This window comes from Juglans regia, chromosome 3, assembly GCF_001411555.2.
Source record: "Juglans regia cultivar Chandler chromosome 3, Walnut 2.0, whole genome shotgun sequence".
Classification (NCBI taxonomy): Eukaryota; Viridiplantae; Streptophyta; class Magnoliopsida; order Fagales; family Juglandaceae; genus Juglans; species Juglans regia.
Genome location: NC_049903.1, coordinates 29,733,856 through 29,757,255, shown reverse-complemented (window position 1 = coordinate 29,757,255; position 23,400 = coordinate 29,733,856). Strand labels below are relative to the sequence as shown.

The window sequence follows — 23,400 nt, the reverse complement described above, 5'->3', positions numbered from 1 at the left end:
TTCTAAAGGAACATCTTAACAGCATTAGGGACATGTAGCTTCTAGATTGTCCTCCCAACACCATCCTTTCTTCTATCCTTAAAGGTGCCCCATTGTTTCTATTGACAATCTCCCTATGGAGATGATTGGCATTCCTAACTGAAAAGATCCTATCCTTTGTGTAGTGCCACACCAATTTATCCTCTCTTTCTCCAATGCTTATTGGGATGCTCTTAATCAAGTCAGCATCTTGAGGAGAAAATAGGTTGTTCAACATATCCACCTTCCATCGCATTAGATCGTAATCAATTAGGCTAGCTACCTTAGCATTCTTCGCTATTCTAACTATAGGTGACATTACCATAAGGGAGTGTGGTCTTGGGATCCATTTGTCATTCCAAACTCAAATTTTCCTACCATCACCTATCCTCCAAATCAGACCTTCCTTTAGCAATTGTTGGCCTGCAATGATACTTCTCTATACAAAGGAAGGTCTGCTTCCCAAGGTGACCTCCAAAAAATCCTTTTAAGGGAATTACTTCTGTTTGAAAATTTTTGCAAGCAATGATTCAGGATATTGTAGCATACTCCAACTTTACTTGGCCAACATGGCAAGATTGAAACTTTTAAAATCTTGAAAGCCCAGACCTCCCATTTCCTTAGCTAAACCCATCTGATCTCATTTAATCCATTGGGTTTTAGAATGTTCATCACTGTGTCCCCACCAGAATTTCTTCAGCATCCTGTTCAGTTTCTGAGTGATAAGAGGAAGGTAACAAGAGGATGTCCATGGTGTAAGTTGGAATAGCTTGAAGAACATGAGCTTTCAATAGAATATTTTTACCTGTTGCAGACAAAAATTTGGTTTCCCAATTAGAAATTCGAGCTCATGTTTTATCAAGGAGGGATTGGAAAGTTGCACATTTAGATCTTCCAACTGCAGCTAGTAACCCGGGTACTTCTCATAGGACCTACTTGATCTCACCCTTGCAATTTCCATTATTGTGCTTTGCATCTCTAGAGGAGTATTCCTGTTGAAAAAAAATTGAGGTCTTCTCTTTCTTTAGCATCTGACTTGAGGCTCTTTCATAAAGTTCCAGAATATCTATCACTCTACTCCACTCCAGTTGGCTTGCTTTGCAGAATAAGAGGCTATCATCTGCAAAGAAGAGGTGATTAATGTTTAGTAAATTCTTCCCAATGGATACTTCCCGATATACTTTTTTTGCCTTAGCTTGATTCAGAAAGGATGTTAAGGCCTCAACACACATGATGAAAAGATATGGTGAAAGAGGATCACCCTGCTTTAGGCCCCTTAATGGATTGAATGGAGCCTGTGGTTCACCATTGATCAATAGAGTATGAGACCGATGAGATACACTCCATTACAGTCTATGTCCACCTTTGATCAAACCCCATTTTGTTCATAACTTCCTCAAGAAATTTCCATTCCACTCAATCGTAAGTCTTGTTCATATCAAGTTTGGGAGCCATATAGCTAGCCTAACCTTTCTTTTTGTGTTCAATGTACGAAGAGTTTCATAAGCAACAAGTATATTACCAGTGATTAGTCTACCTAGAATAAATGCACTTTGATTTGGAGATATAATCACTGGTAGCACCTTCTTCAGTCTATTAGCAAGAACTTTAGCAATAATCTTGTAAAGAACATTGCATAAGCTGATTAGTCTAAAATCTAAAACTCTCTCTAGCTGTTTGATCTTTGGGATAAGGGTAATGAAAGTGTCATTGACACTTCTGAGAGTACCCCTCTGCTTGAGAAAGTTCAGCACAAATCTACACACATCTTGGCCAACAGAATCCCAGTTTGTTTGATAGAAATGAGCAGGAAAGCCATATGAGCCAAGGGAGCTTAAACAAGGCATTTGAAAATAGCTTCTTACACTTTAAACTCATAGAAATCATTTAGAAGTTGTGCATTCATTTCATTAGTAACTCGAGCTTCCATATTTGAGAGACAACTTTCCAAATCAGAGGGATTAGAAGAGTGAAATAATTCATTAAAGTAAGTATTAAAGATGTCACCTATTCTGGTTTGACCTGGGTTTAGAACTCATTGTTGGTCCATGATCTGGAGTATTTTGTTTGCTTGCCTTAGGGGTGGGCAGTGGGGCCACGCCCCTGCCCGAAATATGAGTACGAGATGTGTAGATTGAACGCAAGCAGAGATACTTTATAGCAACTAGTGAGATGAAGATATTTTTGATATTGTTTGAAAGAAAATACTGAATAGTTAAGAGATTTTTATCATCAATTTGGGATAATTGAGATTCTATAACAATGAAAGATGAGTACGAGATGTGTAGATTGGGGCCTCGCACGGAGGTAAGTAGTGGGCGATGAAGATTACGTTGCTAGATGAGTCGAGATTTGGCTAGGCGACTCTGTTTTCTTCTTTGGTTTCTTCCTCATCTGACCAAATGGTCACTTTACCAAATGGGAGTTTAATTAAAATAGAGGGTGTCAGCACATGCATTTTAGCCGAACACCTTACTTTACACAATGTCCTTTTTGTCCCTCAGTTTCTTTTTAATCTCCTTTTAGTCCCTCAGCTCACCACAACTAATATGATCCTCACAGAGATGTGCGGCACATATTCTGAATCTTATTGTCACTGATGATTTGAGAGATCTTCATGACGCGATTGCTCGAGTTAGAACTATTGTGAGATGGGTGAGATCTTCTCCTTCTAGGTTGGAGAAATTCAAGGTTACTGCGAGATCTGCGGGCCTAACATCTAAGAAGGGCATTTATATTGATATCCCTACACGATGGAACTCAATATTTTTTATGTTGGAGGCGGCCTAAGAAGATAAGCTGGCATTTGCATTATTGGGTGACGAAGACATCCAATATGTTAAATATTTTGATGATCACGGGGGATTGGAGAAACCCGTAAATGATGATTGGGAAATTATAGCTATTTTTGTAGAGTTTTTGAGACTTTTTTACGATGTCACCACGAGGCTATCTGGAACTTTGTACCCTACATCCAATGTTGTATGTCAGCAAATATGTAGGATAAAAGAAGAATTAGATGACATGATTGCGGGTGGTCACATTAGGTTGCGGGAGATGGTATTGATTATGAGGACAAAGTACGACAAGTATTGGAGAGATTTAATTAGGGCTAATATTTTGTTATATGTAGCTGTCGTATTTGATCCGAGGTATAAGTTGGATGGCATGATATTTGGATTGTGCCTTGCGTACGAGCAAGTATAGGCGGAGCTTATTACAACAAGGGTTTAGGAAACCCTTGGTAGATTATTTGATGAGTTTCCACCCTGCGAGGTGGTAATATTGCGGCACCTATACCTACCCCCTCAGCCTCAGGCTCACAATTTCCTGAAGTCAAGGTTGGGAAAAGATAGATTGGAGTGGGGTGAGACGTATGAGTAGACCCCCTTCCTCTGGAGTTCAGTAGAGGCTCAGTCAGAGATAGACAGATACTTAGCAGCAGAGATTCTACCATTTTCACGAGATTTCAATATATTAAGTTGGTAGAAGGTGAATGCCGTGAAGTATCCCATCATTTGAGAGATAGCCCGCACACTTTTGGCCATTCCTGTTAGCACCGTAGCCTCATAGTCGGCCTTTAGCACCGGAGGACGTGTATTAGATTCATTTCGGAGTTTATTAGCTCCTGCCACTGTGGATGCTTTGATTTGCACGCAGAATTAGATCAATGGAACTCCAATTCATGTTCCGGATGTTCTTGAGTATGAGTAGGTCGATGTCGAGGAGGAGGGTGATGATCAGCCTCGATATGGTATTTATTTTAATTTCATTTTCTAATTTTTTATTTTAATTTATTTATTTTCATTTAATTGATGTTCATTAATTTAATTTCAAATTTAACACTTATAGTGATACATGAGACGGTGTTTACAGCTACCTCTGATGCAATATGACTTTGTATTGGACCCACCATTGTCATGGTTTGCACAATTTCTCCCTTAATTATTTTTTGCATTTAAAATTTTTTTCATCTTTATAACTTTTTAATTCTAATTTGTTTTATTTTTAACTTATTAATATTTCAAGTTTTATAACTTATTGACTTTTATGATCTTGATTTTCAGTCTCACAGTAGTCGACACAACTCACCACTTAGTGAACTCACCACCACGGCTCGTCGACTCCATCCCAAAATCAAATTGATCAAATTGAAAAATTATGATTTTGTTAATTTATAATTAATTGTAATGTTGCTACAATAGTTAATTGTACAATTTGTAATATTTAATTTTTAGAGGAGTTTGTAATAGTGTAATAGTTTATTAGTTATCTTAATTTGTATAATTGTAAACTACTTATTTTAACTTAGTGCCTTAGTGATGATTATTACTTAATTAGTTAATAGTTGAAACTTAATATCTACTTAATAGTTCAATCTATATATATATATATATATATATATATATTATTTTTTATCAGTTTTTAAATCTATATATTTTTTAAGTTAAATTATGGGCTCAAAGTGGACCAAAAACGAATTCTGGGCCCAAAGTGGCCCAAAAGTAGGGGGATGCGGGGGTACGGACGGATGGAGGTCCACCCCCGCACCCCGCCCATGCGGGGGCGGGGTACGGGGAAAAATTCCCCACCCCCTCATATGCGGGGGCAGGGGAGGGGTGGCCCCGCCCCGTAGGGGGCAGGTATCACCCCTAACTTGCCTCCTTTGGTTTGCATGCATGTGATAGAATTTTATGTTTCTATCTCCGTGTGCCAACCAATTTTGCTTAGCTCTCTGTTTCCATTTGAGTTTCTCTTGTTCTAAAATGCTTTCCACTTCATCCTGAATATTTTTTATTTTACATAGACGATGTCCTTCTCCTACTGCTTGCAAGCACAATAATCTGTCAATTCTTTCTCTTATTTTACTTGGTGCCTTCTTGATATCAGAGTGGTTCCAGCTTTTCAGTGTCTCTTATAATTTTTAAACTTTCCTATCATAGCTAAGTTTCCTCCATCACCTCTGTGATCTTTATGCCAGGCTTCTTCAATGATATTCGAGCATTCCTCCTTTAGAGCCCAAGAGGCTTCGTATTTGAGCACATAACTCTTTCACTTTTTTATGCTATTGTTTCTGTCAATCATAACTAGAAGGGAATAATGATAAGACTTTAAAGCAGATAAAACGAGACAATTGGAAGCTGAAAAGAGTTGATACCATTATCGATTAGCAACAGCTCTATCAAGCTTTTACTTTGTGAAATTCACGCCTCTTCTATTATGAGCCTAGGTGAACTTCATAACCTTAGTATGAATTTTACTAAGGGAATAGAACTCTAGTACCTATCGAAAAGCTTCCATCTGTTTGTATGGTCTTAAGGCAACTCCAACTTTTTTAGATTCGCAAGTAATCTCATTAAAATCCCCTACACAGATCCAAGGGAAAGGGTCCTCAAGTTTAATATGCTTTAGCATATTCCAACTCATATCCCTCTTTGATGTCTTTGGGTGGCCATAGAAACTAGTGAACAGCCAAGAGAGCCCATTAGATTTTTTGTATTAGAAACACTAATGTGTCATTTGGAGTAGTTGATTAACTGAACATCCATCATATTATTCCACAAAAGGCCAAGTCCAACACTACTTCCCCAATTGTCTATTGCAAAACAACAATCAAATTTCAATTTAAACCTCACTTCTCCTTTCTCATCTTATTACATTGGTTCCCATGAGGAAAACCAAGTCGGGAGAATTTTCCTTTGTCAAGAGACTTAGAACTCTATATGTTCGAGGGATCCCAAGCCCTCGACAGTTCCAGCTAAGGAGGTTCATTGGTGCTGGCAGGGCTGGTGACTAGCCTCTGCCATTATGCTTTCATGTTCCTCTCCAGAAGAAAAACAAATCCTCCCTCTCTTAGTTAAAGGACCCTCATAAGTTGTGCTCAGAAAATCATCTAGGTTTGTATCAATTGTAGGTCACAACATTCTTTTTCTAATCTTGTTCACAACGGTATCATCATAGTTCTTAGTTTCTTTTTTATTCTTGGCCTTTCATTTTCACTTAGTCATCTGGTTAGAAGAATTAACTGCCAATGCTTGTGCTCGCTGGCTATTCTTAGATCCACTTTGAATTGACTTGGTGCCCCATAAGTTCACCTTGGAAGCTGATGACATAATAGTATGTCCCTTACAGATATCATCTATAGTAAGATCCTCTACATTATGAATTGGTTCTCTGATAGTCAACTTGATTAAGGAAGGTAATAATTTACCAAGGACCATATCAAGGATGCAATAGATCCTTTTATATATATATACAATTCCTTGAAAAGTTGTTGAGCCTTTGATTGCTCTATCTCCTCAATTATGGGATTTTCTTGAGATTCAACTCCTGTTATGGGAATTTCTTAATTCTCATCCCTCTCCATTGCGACATTTGATTTCTTTCCAAAAAGAGATTGAGTATCTTCCACATCATCATCTTCTACCTGTTGATTTTTTAATTTTGAACTGAGCTCAGCCTTCTTGCTTTCCCTTCTTGAATGACATGCAGTGCATGTTTTGAACTAGAAGCTTTGGAGTCATGCATTATATTGAGAATTGTTGCCAAAATGAATGGATCTAGAATTGGAATCGTTAAGACAACTAACCATTAACTCCATGTTTGATTAGGCCACATCTAAAACATCAAGTAGGAAGTCTTCCATACTTAATGGAAATCCATACTCTGCTTGAAAGTTGAGTAGAGTACCTCTCAATGGTTTTGTAATATCAATGCCAACTTTGACTCAGAGATAAGGTCCCCATCCGACCCCTTCTTCATCTACATCACTTCCTCTATCTCTACAATCATCTTTCTAATTTGTTCTCCAGTAACCCATGCCATCCCTCCAAAAGGAATATTATGTAACTTAATCCATAAGCATTCCTTATTACATATGATGTTGTTAGGGGAGGAAAAACCATCGAATGATTTAGTTGTGTTTGCTTATTAAACTCATCTAAACCCAGTTATTAATTGGACTTACTACTTTTTCAACTTCTCATAAAAAAGTTAAAACTCATCTCAACATATTTCATATATTTAAATACATATATCAACCTATTTGCATTCAAACTCATCTTAATAGGACTCACAAAACATTACTATTCATAGGTCAATTCAGATCATCTCAACATTCAAACGCAGCCTTTGTAGAAAAGGTTACAATCAAGCAGCCATGGCCTACCCTTTTTCCACCTTCTATAAATCTTGTTTCATCTGTAATTCAATGAGGAAAATATTGGTCCCTACATCTCGGAATTGCACTTGACCCTCTAGCTTCCAAATACTCATCGTTGTGTTTTTGAAGGCTTCTTTGTTTATTGATTTGTCCGATACTACGAGTCCCACTAGACAAAGCTTCCCACGTCTATGGATCACTTCTTCGTCTGACTGAGTTACACTCACTTCAGATTGTTCTTCCTTTGTTAGTTTGATATTACTCTATTTCTCAATGATTTCCTCAACCACGCCAACCACCGCCACTTCTCTCAAAAATTGTCTGGTTTTCCTTTTAAATATCGGTTGTGGACTTATTGTACCGATACTAAGAGATGGAAGACAAATTGCTAACGGCCCAATTGAAATTTTTGCAATTGCTCCACTTTGGACGCAACTATTTTTAACCGATTGATGCTTCAAATTCAAACGGTTATTGTAATATGTTTATTTGGGGTTTTAATGAAAGGAAATGATCTATTATCCTTTTTCTTTTTTCTTTTTTTTGTTATTTGGATCTGGATTAAAAATCATAGAATATGATCTTCTTACATAATCTTAAAGAAAATAAATTCAATCAACCAAGCAATCATGTAATTTAATTAAAAATAAATTCAATTATAAAAATTGACACAAAAAGTAAAAAAAAAAAAGAAAATCAATTTTTATAAAAAGGAATTTATTTTTAATTAAATTACATGATTGCTTGGTTGATTGAATTTATTTTTTTTAAGATTATGTAAGAAAATCATATTCTATGATTTTTAATCCAGATTCAAAGAGAAAAGAGAAAAAAATAGTTGAGAATTAAAGCAAAAGTAAAGGAAATATAAGGCTATTATTACCCTTTAACGAAAGACCTATAAAACTGAGTTACAAATCTGCTAGGATAAAATATTTTCTTTTCATTGGGGATTTTGAGAAAGTTATTGTTGGAAATTTTGTGAAGATTTATTTTATTTTTGAAAACTTAAAAATGGTTAGATAGAATTTTTTTGAGTGATAGAAAGATGTTAATAAGATGATAGGATAGAAAGTAAAAGATTTTCTAAAAAAAGAAAATTAAGAATTTGTAATCTGTAAAACTATATCAAGTTTAGTTTAAACATCGATATCAGTCATCTGATCTGAACAACCGGGAAAAAAAAAAAAAAAGAGTATGATATGGTATAATGTTTTTAATAATATTTTATATAATTATGTTAAAATGAGAATATTTATGTAAAGTGTTATTATTTCTATAAATTAATTTATAAAAAATTTCTTTTAAAATGTAGTTATATAAAAGATCGGAAAAAGAGGGAGATTAGGTTAACATCAGGTTGTAAGAGTGGACGGTTAGGATAGAGTTTGGCACATAGTACACCATAGTCGCGCATTTACCATATCATTCGTTACTAGAACCTTCTGCCGTTTCGTTAATATCACATTGTCTGAGAAGATGAAAGGTATTCTTTACATAATAGGGTTTTGTCGATCGGCTAAACCCCTAATCCCCTGAGGTCCAGTTTCCACCATATCTGATGGCATTCGTCTCTAGCATTCGACGCCTTCTTAGCGGATCTTCCACTGCGTCCTCTATTCTTCATTCGCAGTACGCCTCGATTCGTCTCAATACAACTCTCACCTCCCCTAAGCTCTTCATCAGCGGTACGTCTCCATCAGCTTCTCATTTTGTGTTATCCATCTGGTTTCTAAAACCTTCCATGGAAAATGATATATATGGCTTCAAGGTTGCTTTCCCTTTGTTTGGTTTTACTGGAACTGAAGAATCTTCTTCGTGTGTTTTTTCTTTTAATGAAAACCAAATTAACAAGAACCATATAACAACTTTAGAATATCCTCTTATTTAAGAAATATATTCATATACTTCTGTTTTTCTTTTGTCTCCTTTTGCGTTTATTATGGTGCTTGTGGTAGTCTAATAGACTTGTGGTCGTGTTGGTTTTCTTCTATAAACGGTGCTTATACGTTTTATGCTCCTATTTTTTTGTCTTGGTTCTGTCATTCTTAGAGATATCTACTATATTAAGGCATTGAATATTGAAATTAGTATCTTTTAGATCATTATTATGGTCTAAGAGCTGCAATGGAAGTGTTTCCCCTTCTAGGAGTGCTGCTCATGCGCTCTAAGTTGCCCAAAGGGTACTGAGATTTTTTGCTAGAAACATCTTCCTAATTGTATTGCAAATCTTTTAGATAAACCTCATAAAGAATTAGAAGGCTAGTCGCTCAAAGGGTTGAAGGGACTGATGAGTGACGCACCCTTAGAGTTGTAACCCTCCAAACTAACAGTCTGATCTACTTAAAGCAGGAAGTTAAACCCCATAACTGATTTGATAGGTTACTCAACTAACCAGAAGAAGAGGGGTTTGTAAACCATCATACTCAGGGGGAAATGGATATTTAATGTAAAGTGAGTATAGTGGTTTTGCACTTGGAGGATGCAAAGTTTGAGACTGCAATGCATCAGTTTTGGTAGTTTGGGATGCAAAGTGCAAAACCTATGGTAGTTTGAGGGTAGAAACTGTATTTATTCCTATTTATAAGGTTGGTAAAACAAGTGGAAAGCTTCACAGTTATCCAACTGATTATGTTTACAGGTGTTTAGGTATCTTGGTTGTGCAACATTGCCACTAGGGCTTTGTTTCCCTTTGTTTTTCCCCTTTTTGTTTCTTTTTTACTCTAAGGACATCATTATATTTTTACCGGAGGTTTTAGGGGTTTAGAGGAGAGTTGAGACTGGTTGAACACGCCAGAGTGGTTCACACTACCAGGGGTGGTATTTCCGTCTACCTCACGTATCTGCTCGAAATCTGACAATTGCTGTTGTGCTAACCCAGGAATAAGCACTATGAGGCAGCAGCTAGTTTAAATTGGTGTGGCAGACGTATCAAAAAAAATATTGGTGTGGCAGTCAATATTTCTTTCTGTACTGAACTCAATTTTTGGTTGTTATCAAGCTAGCTGTGTAACTTGCCCAATTTCTTGCCTATGAAAACCAACATTGATTCTATAATGGCAATGATGGGTATGGAATAGTTGTCGCAGTTCTTATGAAAGTTTGGATGTCTGACATGTTCTTTTCATGGCTACATAAAACACATTGGAGATAGTAGGTGCCTACCTACTGGTTGTATGAGAATTTTCATTTTACAGAACAAATTCTAATGCAAAGCATGACTGTCTCTCTCTCTCTCTCTTTTTTTGATCCGTAAAATTCACACAGCATGACTATCTCTGGTATTTTTATTTGATGAATAGGCCTTTCCAGACTTACAACGGATGAAAAACTTAAAGAGGCATTTTCTCCTTTTGGCCAGCTTCTTGATGGTAAAGGAATAGATTTCGTTATTTCTTTTTTTTGACAAGTATATTACGTTATATTTATTCCTTAAGCCTGTCCTTGGACTAACTTTCATCTTGACTTACTGGCTTAATGATATTGCAGCAAAAGTCATAGCTGATAGAGCCACTGGAAGATCAAAGGGGTTTGGGTTTGTTACATATAAATCAATTGAAGAAGCTGAGAAGGCTAGAGAAGGAATGAATGCTAAGTTTTTGGATGGATGGGTCATATTTGTTGACCCTGCCAAACCAAGGGAGCCTAGACCACCACCTCAACCACTGCAAGAGTCTTCTGATATGGGTTTCAGAACAAACAAGACGGTTGGTTGGTGTGGATAAATTTATTCATCTTGGTCGATCTCATTGGGATGGAAGAATTGTTCAAGGCTATACGACACAATTCATTTAAGAGCATTGGTGAGAATGGAACACTATTGGGAACTAATGGGAAAAAATAGAACCCATTTGACTTTTTCTAATGTTAGTTCATTATTATTTATATATTTTTGCTAAGATTTTGTTATTGTGGTGAGGACCTTGTTGTCACTGCCCTTCTTATGGCCAGTGTCACGGTAGTATTAATGTTATTTTTATAAGGTATTTTATCAAAATATTCCTCATTTACAATATAGTTGTGTAAAGATTTGTAGAAAGGGTCGTGTGCATCCTTGGCTTTCTGAATCTTGCATCAACAATAGACATTTCTCTCTTTTAAGGCATGAAAACTTCATACTATATAGTTATAAGCTTATAAAAGATATTGGCTTAACATTTCAAGATTTCTTCCCTCTTTTTCCCCGAGGTAGGTGATGAAGATTTTCTTGCAGCATTTTCTAAATGAAATTCTCTTTTATTTCATTCAATATAGTAATATCTATGAAAAATGACACTTAACGTTTTATTTGTCAATCTTTTTAAATGAATAAATAAAAAATAATTAATCTTTTACAAAATGATTTTTCTTAAATGAAGATGGCTTTGGGTAGGTGATGAAGATTTTCTTGCCACATTTTGAAATGAAACCCTCATTGGTCTTTTTTTCTCCTAGTAATGTCATATGAAACGTGACATTTCAACCGAACAACGAGTTCAATTCCAACAGATTTTTTTAAACGAAAAAAGGGAGGGGTCCAAGAGAATTAAAAGCTGAAATTGCTCCAAGTATAACTTGGAAGTGAGGTTTCTCTCTAGATAGAGTGAGTCTTTGGGCTAGCTTGTGCTGGTCTGAGTGAGGTGAGCATGGGGGAGGAATTGTCAAAGCAGTGGGAGAGATTATGTCTCACAGAAGAAGAAAAAGGAGTTGCACTAAAACTCCAGCCATCAATATCTACTATGAAGATGAACCACTTTTGTCTACTGGTTATGATTGTGGCAGAGAAAATCATCAACAGGGAAGCCTTCAAGAGACCTATGTCAAAAATATGGAAATGTGATAGCTGGCTGCAGTTTTCAGAAGTTGGAGCTAATAAGTATCTAATTGAGTTCTAAAGTAAAAAGGATCTGGATAGAGTGATCAATGGCAGGCCGTGGTCATTTGATAGATGGCTTTTATGTATTCAGCCCTTCAATAGGTCAATGTCCATTAATGAAGTAAGTTTCAACAAAGAGGAGTTCTGGATCCAAGCCTACAACCAGCCTTTCGACTGCATGAACCAAGAGGTTGGAATCTAGATAGGAAACAGTCTGGGAAGGTTTATCAAAGTTCATGTAGATGAAAAAGGCATTGGATGGGGAAAGTTCTTGAGAATAAGGGTGGAGATTGATATAACCAAAACTCTCATAAGGGGTATGTTTATTAAAGTTGGGGGGAAGAAAACATGGGTGTACTTCAAGTATGAGAAACTGCTTCCCTCTGTTTCAAATGTGGAGTGATCAGACATGTGAAGAACTCATGCTCAAATCAAGGGGGTGGGGAAGGGCAGAGCCAATAAGGGGTATGGTTAAGGGCCCCGACAGTAAGGGAGAATGAACTGCAATTCAAAAGATATGGTGAAAGTGCTGATCATTCATCCAAGTCTGAACCATGGCCATGGAGGGAGAGGAGGGAGGTCAAGGATGAAGATAGTACTGGTAAAACAGAATTCAAGGAAGGATGTCAGGCGCCTACAAAGGAAACTGGTACTATCGAGAAAAAAGGTAATGGAAAAGGAAAGGGGCAAGTATTAGAGGACATGCAAAAGTCAAAGTCTCAAACTGAAGATAGAGCTATGGGATTATTAAAACAATCAAATATTGCACTCTTAGGCCAAGACGAGGAGACAAGTGACATGTTGGGAGTGGTGGAGCCAGGAATTAGTAAGGGAAAGACTGTTTCTAAGGAGACCAGATTTGACTTCAACTCTGACAGAAGACCATGAAAGAGTACAGAAATCTCGACTAATCTAGTGAAACAGGTTCAAGATTTTAACCAGTTTGTTTCCAACCAAGTTAAAGTACTTGATCAAGTCAAGAAAACTGCCAGCTGGAAGAGGAGGGCTCGAGACATATGCATAGAGAGAAGCTCCTTGGATGAGGGGGCTACATTAGTTTTACACTCAGGTAACAAAAGAGATAGAAGTTCTCTACTAGCTCTTGTGGACCAAACCATAACAAAGAAAATTAAAGTTGAAAAAGATGACAATCTTGTTTCCCCTCAAATTGATATGGTGGAGGCTGTGGAACAGCCCCACCAAGACAAATGAGTTGCCTCAGTTGGAACTGTTGGGGCCTTGGGAACCCCCAGACAGTTCATGAATTGCACCTCTTGGTGCTTAAAAAGTCCCCATCCTTTGTGTTCCTTATGGAAACAAATTGTAAAAGAAACAAAATTGAAAGCCTCAAAAAAAGTCTTAAGTTAGAAAATAGCTTTGTAATTGATTGTAAAGGATTGAGGGGTGGGCTCTTGCATTCCTTTGGAGAGAAGACATGGAAGCTGTAGTGCACACATAAACCCAACACCACATCTCTCTAATGGTGAAGGGAGCTGAGGGGGGAAAGGAGTGGTTATTGACTGGTTTCTCTGGAAGTCCCAATACCAGTAGAAGGAAGGAAAGTTGGCAACTCCTTCAAGCTATTAAACCAAAAAGTTCCATAGGGTGGTTGTGTGTTGGAGATTTTAATGAAATACTCAACTTTTATGAAAAATGGGGAGGAGCCTTAAGACCTAGTGCACAGATTGAAGCTTTTAGAGCTGCTGTTGATGCCTGTAGTTTATGTGACATGGACTAGGAAACAAATTCACGTGGAATAATGGAAGACTTGGGGGAGCCTTTACCAAAGAAAGATTGGACAGAGCTCTTTGTAATGCCAATTGGATTGAGACTTACCTTAATTGAGAGTATTCATCCTTCCTGCCTTGAGTTCAGATCACTGCCCACTGCTAGTCAGTCTTGAGGGGAGTCAGGTTTATAGGTCCCAAAGGGACAAACCCTTTCGTTTTGAAGCACACTGGGCTATAAGGGATGGTTTTCAAAACCTGGCATAATAACAAAGAATCAGGAAATAAAATGTCTGCTTTTAAAGAGGGGCTGAACCAATGCAAACAAAAACTTTTGCAGTGGGATAAAAGAATGAGGGGCAATCCCAAACAACAATTATCAGATAATATGGCTCTATTGGCTGATCTTAAAAAAAAGAACAAAGGCCACCGTAATGAGCAAATTAAGCAGGTTCAGAAGGTCATAAACAGTCAATTGGAGGAAGATAATCTCAAATGGAAACAAAGAGCTAAGCAAAAGTGGTTGAGAGAAGGTGACAGCAATACCAGATTTTTTCATCAAAGTGCCTCTTTCAGAAGAAGAAACAACATTATCAAAAGGCTGGTGGACGATGAAGGGCAGGAAGTGTATAACGCAGAGAGCATAAGTTCCCTCTTCCAAGCTTATTATAAAAATCTTTTCTCAACATCTTCACCAGGAAACTTCTCTGAAGTTTTGAACTCTATGGAGTCTCGAGTCACAAAAGATATGAATGCAACAATCACAAGGGTCTACACTCAACAAGAAATTGAAGAGGCCCTATTTCAAATGGAGGGCCTCAGCTCTCCTAGCCCTGATGGCTTTCCTGCTGCATTCTATCAGAAGCAATGGCCACTCATTGGTAAATAGGTTTGTGAAGCCATCTTACAGATGCTGAACTCAAATGGTAGCATCTCTGATGTGAATAACACTTTCATTGCCCTAATTCCTAAGAAAAAAAATTCCACCAAAGTTACTGAATTCAGACCCATTTCCCTGTGCAATGTTATGTATAAGCTCATCTCTAAAGTAATAGCTAACAGACTTAAATCAATCTTGCCTCTCATCATATCCAGTTCTCAATCTGCTTTTGTACCAAATAGAGTCATTTCTGACAATGTAATAGTGGCTTTTGAAGCCTTGCATACGATGAAGTCTAAAATGACAGGCAAAGAGGGTTACATGGCTCTGAAACTAGATATGAGTAAGGCATACGATAGGCTAGAGTGGAGCTCAGAGCTGTGATGTGCAGAATGGGCTTTTGTAATCAATGGATATAATTGGTGATGAAATGCATTGAAACAGTTTCATATGCCCTTCTAGTTAGTGGAACTCCTCAAGAACCTTTTTATCCTTCTAGAGGTATAAGACAAGGTGATCCCTTATCACCTTATCTTTTTATTATGTGTGTTGAGGCCCTTAGTTGTCTTCTAAGCAAAGCTGAAGGTAAGGGAATGATACATGGGGTACCTATTGCAAGAGGCCAAATAAGAATTTCACACCTATTCTTTGCTGATGATTGTCTCCTATTTTGCAAGGCTAATGCTATTGAATGGGGCAGACTTTTTGGACTGCTGAGAAAGTATGAATTAAACTCGGGTCAAAGGCTCAATCTGGAGAAAACTTCCATAATTTTTAGTAAGAACACGGCAAGGATCACACCGCAATATATTTTATCCATTGCAGGGGTGAGACATGGTTTGACATATGAGAAATATTTGGGCTTGCCATCAGTGGTTGGAAGGCTCAAGTACCAGACTTGTAAAGGCATTTTAGACAACATTAGATCAAAAATCAGTAATCACAGGGTTAAATTGCTGTCTCAAGCTGGGAAGGAGGTATTCATCAAAGCTGTGCTTCAGGCACTTCCAAACTACACAATGGCTGTTTTCAAGCTTCCCAAAACCCTACTCAAAGATATCAATAGTGTGATTAAAAACTTTTGGTGGGGGCAGCAAAACACTGAGCACAAAATTCACTAGATATCATGAAAAAAGATGGGAAAAGCAAAAGCTGAAGGGGGGGATGGGCTTTAGAGATTTTGAGGCTTTCAACATAGCTATGCTAGCAAAGCAATGTTCGATACTAATCCAACATCCAGAGTCTCTGGCTACACAGGTAATGAAGGCCAAGTACTACCCTAAATCCCCTTTTCAAGAAGCAAAACTAGGTGCGAGACCCTCATATATATGGAGAAGCTTCCTAGCAGCAAGACCTTTGATTGAAGTAGGATCCTATTGGAGGATAGGAAATGGGAGTCAAGTGCAAATTTGGAAGGATAAATGGATTCTCTATCCAAATCCTAGTAGGGCTTAAAGTAATGTTAGTGTACTGGGAATTAGTGCAACAGTCTCTAATCTAATTGACCCTATCACCAAGCAATGGAGAAGTACTATGGTGCAACATATTTTTAATCAAAGAGAAGCTAATATTATTCTTAAAACCCCCATCAGTTCACTTAACAACAGAGATATATTAGTATGGCAAGGCACAAAAGATGGTGTTTTTTCAGTAAGGATTGCGTACCATAAGGAAATAGAGAGAACTCACTTCCAACCAAGTCAAGCTTCTAGTAGCTCTTCATTCAAAGCAGTTTGGAAACAAATATGGCAATTAAAAGTGCAACCTGCGGACAAAGTATTCTTTTGGAGATCATGTCTTGAGGCCCTTCCAACTAATTCAAATCTTTTTAAGAAGAGAATAGTTGAGAACCCCCTCTGTCCAATCTGCAAGTTGGAGGTAGAAGACTCAGCTCACGCACTATGGAGGTGTTGATCAGCTAAAGATGTTTGGAACCAATGTTCAAAAAGTTTACAAAAATGTCATCAACCTCACATGGCTATGATCCAACTACTAGAAGACTTATTTCAGGCCATGGACAATCGAATTATACAAGAATTTGCAGTAGTGGCCAGAAAGATATGGTGGAGAAGAAACAAACTCCTTTCTGAAGGCTCCTTTGCACACCCGAATGTTTTGGTGAGGGAAGCAAGAGGTATACTGGATCTGTTAATTGAGGAGGAATCAAGATTGGATTGAAGGCAGATTAATATATTAGAGGAGGATTGGTAGGCTCCTCCATCAAACTGGATCAAGCTGAATTGGGATAGTGCAATAGATAAGGCAAAAGGAGTAATTGGAGTGGGAGTAGCAGTTAGGGACAGCTTTGGTCATAACATTGCTACCATGAGAACTAATAAACTCCTCTTTCCCGATCCACTACTAGCAGAGGCTTTTAGAGCCCTTAAAGCAGTTCAGTTTGGTGTGGAGCTTGGTCTATCTCAAGTTATTGTCGAAGGTGATTCATTACAAGTCATTAATGCCTTGAGAAGTGATAAAGAATGTTGTAATAGTGTAAGTATGTTTGTAAATGAGGCAAAACAGATCCTTCAAAATTTTGTCAAGTGAGAGGTTTTTCATGTTAGGAGAAATGGCAATACAATGGCTCACTTGTTAGCAAAAGATGCTCTTTCCATCCATGATCATATTGTAACCTTGGGGGTTCTCCCCTCTTGTATTCCTTTGGATTAATTGAATGGAAATGAGTTATGTTTCAAAAAAAAAAAAAAAATTAAAGGCTGAAAGGTTGAACCGTTGCATGAAAATCTAAGAAATTAAAAATCCACAATCTTCTCCGATGTAAAGAGCTTGACGAGCAGTCCATACAAATTTGGGAATCACAAAATGCAGTCTCATTTTTTTTCACAACACATCTCATTTAATCTCATTTAATTATTATAATTTTTTCAAATTTTTATATAAAATAAAATAAACAATTCAACTTTTTCAAAATTTAAAACAAAAATAATATTAAAAAAATATATTCTAACAATATTTTATTTAATTTTTAATTTTTAATTTTTATCTCAAATCATTTCATCTGCAAAAACAAACGAGGCTAACCTACCACTTTAGATAATAACGAGTATTTTTAGAATTTTTAAAACCGTTGCATGAAAATCTAAGAAATTAGAAATCTACAATCTTCTCGGTTATAAAAAGCTTCAAGAGCAGTCCATGCAAATTTGAAGTTCACAAAATGCAAAGGCTAATTATGGCCTTTTGAATATATATGAGAACAAAATCACCCAGAAATTTTACAATAAAAACAAAACCGTGTCACTTTAGATAATAATGAGTACCTTTACAGTTTTTAGAACCGTTACATGAAAATCTAAGAAATTAGAAATCCACAATCTTCTTGGATATAAAGAGCTTGAAGAGCCGTCCATACAAACTTAAAGTTCACAAAATGCAGAAGCCATAAATTTAAATACAATTCATGAAATGCATCTAAATACAATAATTCACAAGATGCTCCAATAGAAATTTACTGAGAAGCCATAAATTTCATTACAACAGTCATCATTTGCAAAAGAGAAATGATACTTGCAGTCGTGAGTGTGCAAGCACCGTGCAGCTGCTTTAAAAAAAGTGAATAAATATGGGATCCATATGAAAAGAAATTAATTTTTTAATTGTAGACCCCACTCTTTTTTAAAGCGACTGTACGACATTTGCACATTCCACGATTGTATGTAGCATTATTCTTTGCAAAATACAGGCCATGAAGGCGTATGGAGGTACGACGATCTTGGCAGGAGTAGGTGGCTGTCATGAGAAATGCAATTCTGTAATGTAAAACTATATGGCAATTCAAGGAGCCACAACCTCCGATACATTTGACATGGATAAACTTCTGATGATCTTCTTACTGCAAATGAAAAAAATATAAATATAGGTACAAAGCATGTAAAGAACCAGTTACTGGACACAATCCACTAAGGCCTAACATGACTCACTCTCTCCAGCTGCTGCAGAAGACTCGGTCTGCCTAACTAGCAAGCCCAACCATTACTAAAATAACTAAAAATAATAATACGAATTAACTAAAGACAATAATACCCTTACTCAAATTAAAATAAGGTAACCCATACGTAGCCTTTTTCCCCTTTACATAAATGCGAATCTTTCTTCTGGATTTCACCTTTTTTCCCAACCCTAATTCAGCGCCCCTAACATACTCTCTCTCTTAGAAGATCTTGCCCACAAGATCTAGAAATTGACTCTTCATTGCAACGAGATATTCCCATGTTGCGTCTTCTATGGGCGTCCCTTCCATTGGATCAGTACTTCCACTCCAGCTCGGTGGCCTTTTTTCGTAAGTCGGCGCTGCAGAATGGTCTCAGGCTTAGGTGCTAGAGCTTCGTCGGTAGATACTTGTGGAAGCTGCAGATTGGCCTAAACTCAAGCTCCCAACTTTGATTTCAGGTAGGAGACATAGACGTTGGGTATATCTGAGACTCCCTAGGCGGATCCAGTCGATATGCAACCTTTCGTACTCTATGAAGAATTTGAAAGGTCCTATAGTAATGGGGTGAGAGCTTGAGATTCCCCCACATCGCCACTGACATCTGACGATAAGGCCTTAAGCGTAAGTAAACCCAGTCGCCTTCTTGAATCTCTCGATCTGTTCGCTTTCTACCTGCATGCCTCTTCATTCTATTTTGTGCTTATTGAAGGTTTTCTCGGACAAGAGTAGCTATAAAATTGCGGCTTTTTAGCTCTTCCATTACTCATACACGGGTTGATCCTGGTTCATAGGGTAATAGTTTCTGGAGGCTGTCCATATATAGTCTCGAAGGGTGAGATCTATGTTGAGCTGTGTCTTGGGGTATTGTAAATGTAGTCTACTAATGATAGCCATTTTGTCCAATCTCTGGGCCTGTCACTTGAAAAATGACATAAATAACATCCAAAGCCTTTGTTCATTACTTTTGTTTGTCCATCCGTTTGTGGGTGGTAAGCAAAACTCAGTAAAGATATGTTCCACAGATCTTGAATAGTTCTTTCCAAAACTGGCTTGTGAAAATTGGATCTCTATCACTTACAATAGTTTGTGGCATTCCATGTAATCGAAAGACATTATCCATGAATATTCGTGCTACCATCATTGATGTGTAAGGGTGAGTGAGTGATATAAAATGAGCATATTTGCTCAATCTATCAACCATTACCATTATCACAGTACGTCCCTTGATGGTGGCAGCCTTTCTATAAAATCCATGCTAATGTCAACCCAATTCTTTTCTAGTATGGGAAAAGGTTGAAGCATTCTTGCTGGGTGAAGGGTTTCAACTTTATTCCTTTGATATGTATCACACTCTTTGATGAAAGCTTGAACATCACTACGCAATCCAGGCCAGTAAAATTCCCTTCTTACTCTTGCATATGTCTTCTGTACTCCTATGTGGCCCCTTAATGGACTACTGTGAAACTGCTGCACGAACACGATACATAATTAGCGGGTTTGAGTTTGATGTTAATGAGTTCAGGTCAAAAAATGTTGACTCGTTAAGACACGATTCATTAACAGGTCAACCTGCTTAACCCGTTAGTAACCCATTTAGACCTGTTAAATTTTTTTTTATTTAGAATTACAATTAAATCCTTTTAAACCTAAAAAAATAAAAAAATAAATACCATAATCCTATTTCGTATCTCCTAACTCCTTCTTAAGCCCTCACTCTCTCTCAGTTCTTAATTGAGTCAGTTCTCACTACTCATGACCACCTTCCACACTTTCTCTGGATTGTAATTTTGGTGCTTTTATTGTTTGAATTGTAATTTTGGACTTATGTAGCTAGTTTTATATTTTTGGGAGACATTGTGATTTTAACTTTTATATAAAATTATGTTAATAATGTCAAATGGATTATTTGAGACAATTTAACTCATCTATAAAACGTGTTGACACAGGTTGACATGGGTTGAAACAGGTAGTGTCATGTCGATATATTTTTAATTAATTTATAATGGGTCAAAATAGATTGTGTCGTGTCAACCCGTTATTTTAATAAGTTGCGTTAGAATTTGAAAATCTGATCCTTTAAACTTAACAAATCGTGTTCAGGTTAACCTATATTGTATAATATACACGACTTGATATGACTCATTAACACAATTTACCACCCCTAGCTGAATGATTTGCTATTGGAATGGAATCAGATAGAGTTTACTTTTATTAAAAAAAAAAAAAGTAGCTTATTGCGGATTTGGTATAGAGATGGGTCAAAGGTCCCATAATGGTAGTGGCTAATTAGCTCCTGCAACAGGGGATCTTGGGTGTAAGACTTCTTCAACTCCTCCATCCATATTGCTTGCATCATACTAACTGCGTGTACTATTATGGTTGGGTGTATGGTTTTGCTACTGGAGCTGGTAGGAGTATGGATTGGATTGTGTTGGTTGGTTATTTGTTGTGGTGGAAGGGCTGTATGTTCAAGGAAGGGTAATCGGGATAATGCATCTGCTACTGTGTTGGATTTGTCACTCTTGTATTCAATTGTAAAGTCATAACCTAGTAATTTAGAAACCCACTTCTATTGGGCTGGAGTCCCTACCATTTGTTCCAGAAAGTATTTCAAGGCTTGCTGATCAGTGTAAACCTTAAAAGACTGTCCCAATAAGTAATGTTGCCATTTCCTCACTGCCATGACTAAGACTAGTAGCTCATTCTCGTAAGTGGATAGGGTTAGGTTTGTCCCTTCAAGGCCTGACTAAGGTATGCTATATGTTATCCCTCTTGCATCAAAACTGCCCTTAAACCTTCTCTAGATGCGTCACACTTCACAATAAAAAGCTTAGTAAAAGCTGGTAACCTTAGGATTGGGGGACTAACCATGGCTTCCTTAAGCTGATTAAAGGCCTTTATGGTCTTTTTTGTCCATAGGAAGGAATTCTTTTTTAGTAAAGCTGTGAGTGGGGCTGCTATCATCCCATACTCCTACACAAATTTAATGTAATAACCTGTAAGTCTCAGAAAACATCTCAAAGCTTTAAAATTTTTTGGAAATGGCCAATTTTGCATATATGTTAATTTCTGTGGATATGCTCTCACTCTTTTTTGAGAAATTAAATGCCCCAAATATTCAACTTTCCTGCTACCAAAAATACATTTCGAGGCCATTGTATAGAATTGATAAAATTGTAAGATCTCCAATACAATACATAAATGTTGTATATGTTCCTGCAAAGTCTTGCTGTAAATCAAAATATTATAAAACAACACTAGCACAAACTTTCTTAAATAGGAACTTCATTCATCAACCCTTGAAAGGTTGATGGAGCAATGGTGAGGCCAAACGGTATAACCAAAAACTCATAATGACCCTCGTGGGTCCTAAAAGTCATCTTGGGAATATCCTCAAGATTCATCCTAATTTGGTGATATCCCAACCTTAGATCCAATTTAGAAAAAATAACTACCCCATAAAGCTCATCTTGTAGTTCATCAATGTTGAGAATTAGATACTTATCTTTCATTGTGTTAAGAGCATGATAATCAACATACATACGCCAGTTCTCATCCGCCTTCCTCACAAGTAACATTGGGGAGGAGTAGGGACTTTGGCTGCTTCGGATAATGTCACTGGTTAACATCTCTGCCATTAGACGCTCGATCTCTTCTTTTTGATAATAAGGGTACCTATAGGGCACACAAAGGGGTTTAGAACCCTTTAGTAGTTGTATTCTATGGTCAAAACTCTGAGGTGGAGGCAAACCACTAGGTTGGGCAAAAACACTTCCAAACTCCTCAATAACCTGTCGTACAACAAGTGGAACAGTTGTCTTGGAACCCATAGGAACCTCCTCTATGGACTGCAACCAGATTCTCTTGGCAACGCTCTTTTTAATGGCTGAATGTGTTCCTTTTCTTCTAGAACCGTAAGTGGTAGTTGTATTCCCTATATAGTAACTGCAGCACCCTCACAAGTGAATTTCATGGTTAAATCAGTAAAGTTCAACACAATAGAACCGAGTTTCCTTAGCCAATCAACCCCCAAGACTACTTCATAACCTCTTAAGGTGAGTAAATAAAGATTGGCTGTAGTGTGTAGGTTTTGTATCTGGATTGTGACAACCCTACATAAACCAAGGCAAGAGAGGCTAGCACCATTAGCCACTTTGACTGACAGACGACTCTCCTCCACTGTGAGCTTTGCTTTCTTTGCTATATAGGGGTCAATGAAAATATGAGTACTCCCAGTGTTAATAAGTACTAATACATTCTGTTGATTATTTGTCCCCTTCAATCTCATGGTCCTTGGAGCTAAAGAACTTGCCATAACATGTAGTGAGATGCCTAACAATTCTCCAACTTCTCGTTCTCCTTCCTTAGTATCATCAGGTTGGTTAGAGTCCCTTCAACATCACTTTCTCCTTCCTCATCTTCTCCCATTCCCTCTAATAGGAAAATCTTGGGTTTATTGTATCTATGGCCTGGGTGGAATTTCTCATCACGGTAATAACATAGGTCCTTCTCCCTTCTTTCTTGCATCTGTGTGGGGGCGATTCTCCTAATGGGTAGGGTTGGTTTTTTGTTTGGGTTAGGGGTTTTATAGTTGAGATTGGTGTTTATGGATTCTAGTTTTTTTTTTTTTTTTGGGGGGGGGGGGGGGGTAATCTTAGAATGGGACTTGGTGCAGGTAGTTTTAGGGTTTGGGTTTGGGTAGGCTAGTTGGTAGCTTAACCCCTAGAGTGGTACCCTAAATTTCTCCTTCACACCTCCTCCTCCTGCAATCTCGCCAGTACAAAAGCTGCTGAGAGGATTGTTGGT

The 23,400-nt window shown here is 37.5% G+C and overlaps 1 protein-coding gene across 1 annotated transcript; it reads left to right on the top strand.

Annotated features, from left to right (window-relative positions):
• Positions 1-8,649: 8,649 nt before the first annotated feature.
• LOC108981026 (organelle RRM domain-containing protein 2, mitochondrial) lies at positions 8,650-11,243 on the top strand. Its single transcript, XM_018952098.2, has 3 exons — positions 8,650-8,868; positions 10,483-10,551; positions 10,670-11,243. The coding sequence occupies exons 1-3, from the start codon at positions 8,742-8,744 to the stop codon at positions 10,903-10,905; spliced, it is 432 nt and encodes a 143-aa protein (XP_018807643.1). The 5' UTR covers positions 8,650-8,741; the 3' UTR covers positions 10,906-11,243.
• The last annotated feature ends 12,157 nt before the right edge of the window (positions 11,244-23,400 follow it).

Excerpts from the sequence above, each read along its gene's own strand:
- LOC108981026 (XM_018952098.2), top strand. The coding sequence starts at position 8,742 with ATGGCATTCGTCTCTAGCATTCGACGCCTTCTTAGCGGATCTTCCACT. Across the intron at positions 8,869-10,482 it reads CCCTAAGCTCTTCATCAGCG|GCCTTTCCAGACTTACAACG; the intron begins GTACGTCTCCAT and ends TTTGATGAATAG. Across the intron at positions 10,552-10,669 it reads TTTTGGCCAGCTTCTTGATG|CAAAAGTCATAGCTGATAGA; the intron begins GTAAAGGAATAG and ends ATGATATTGCAG.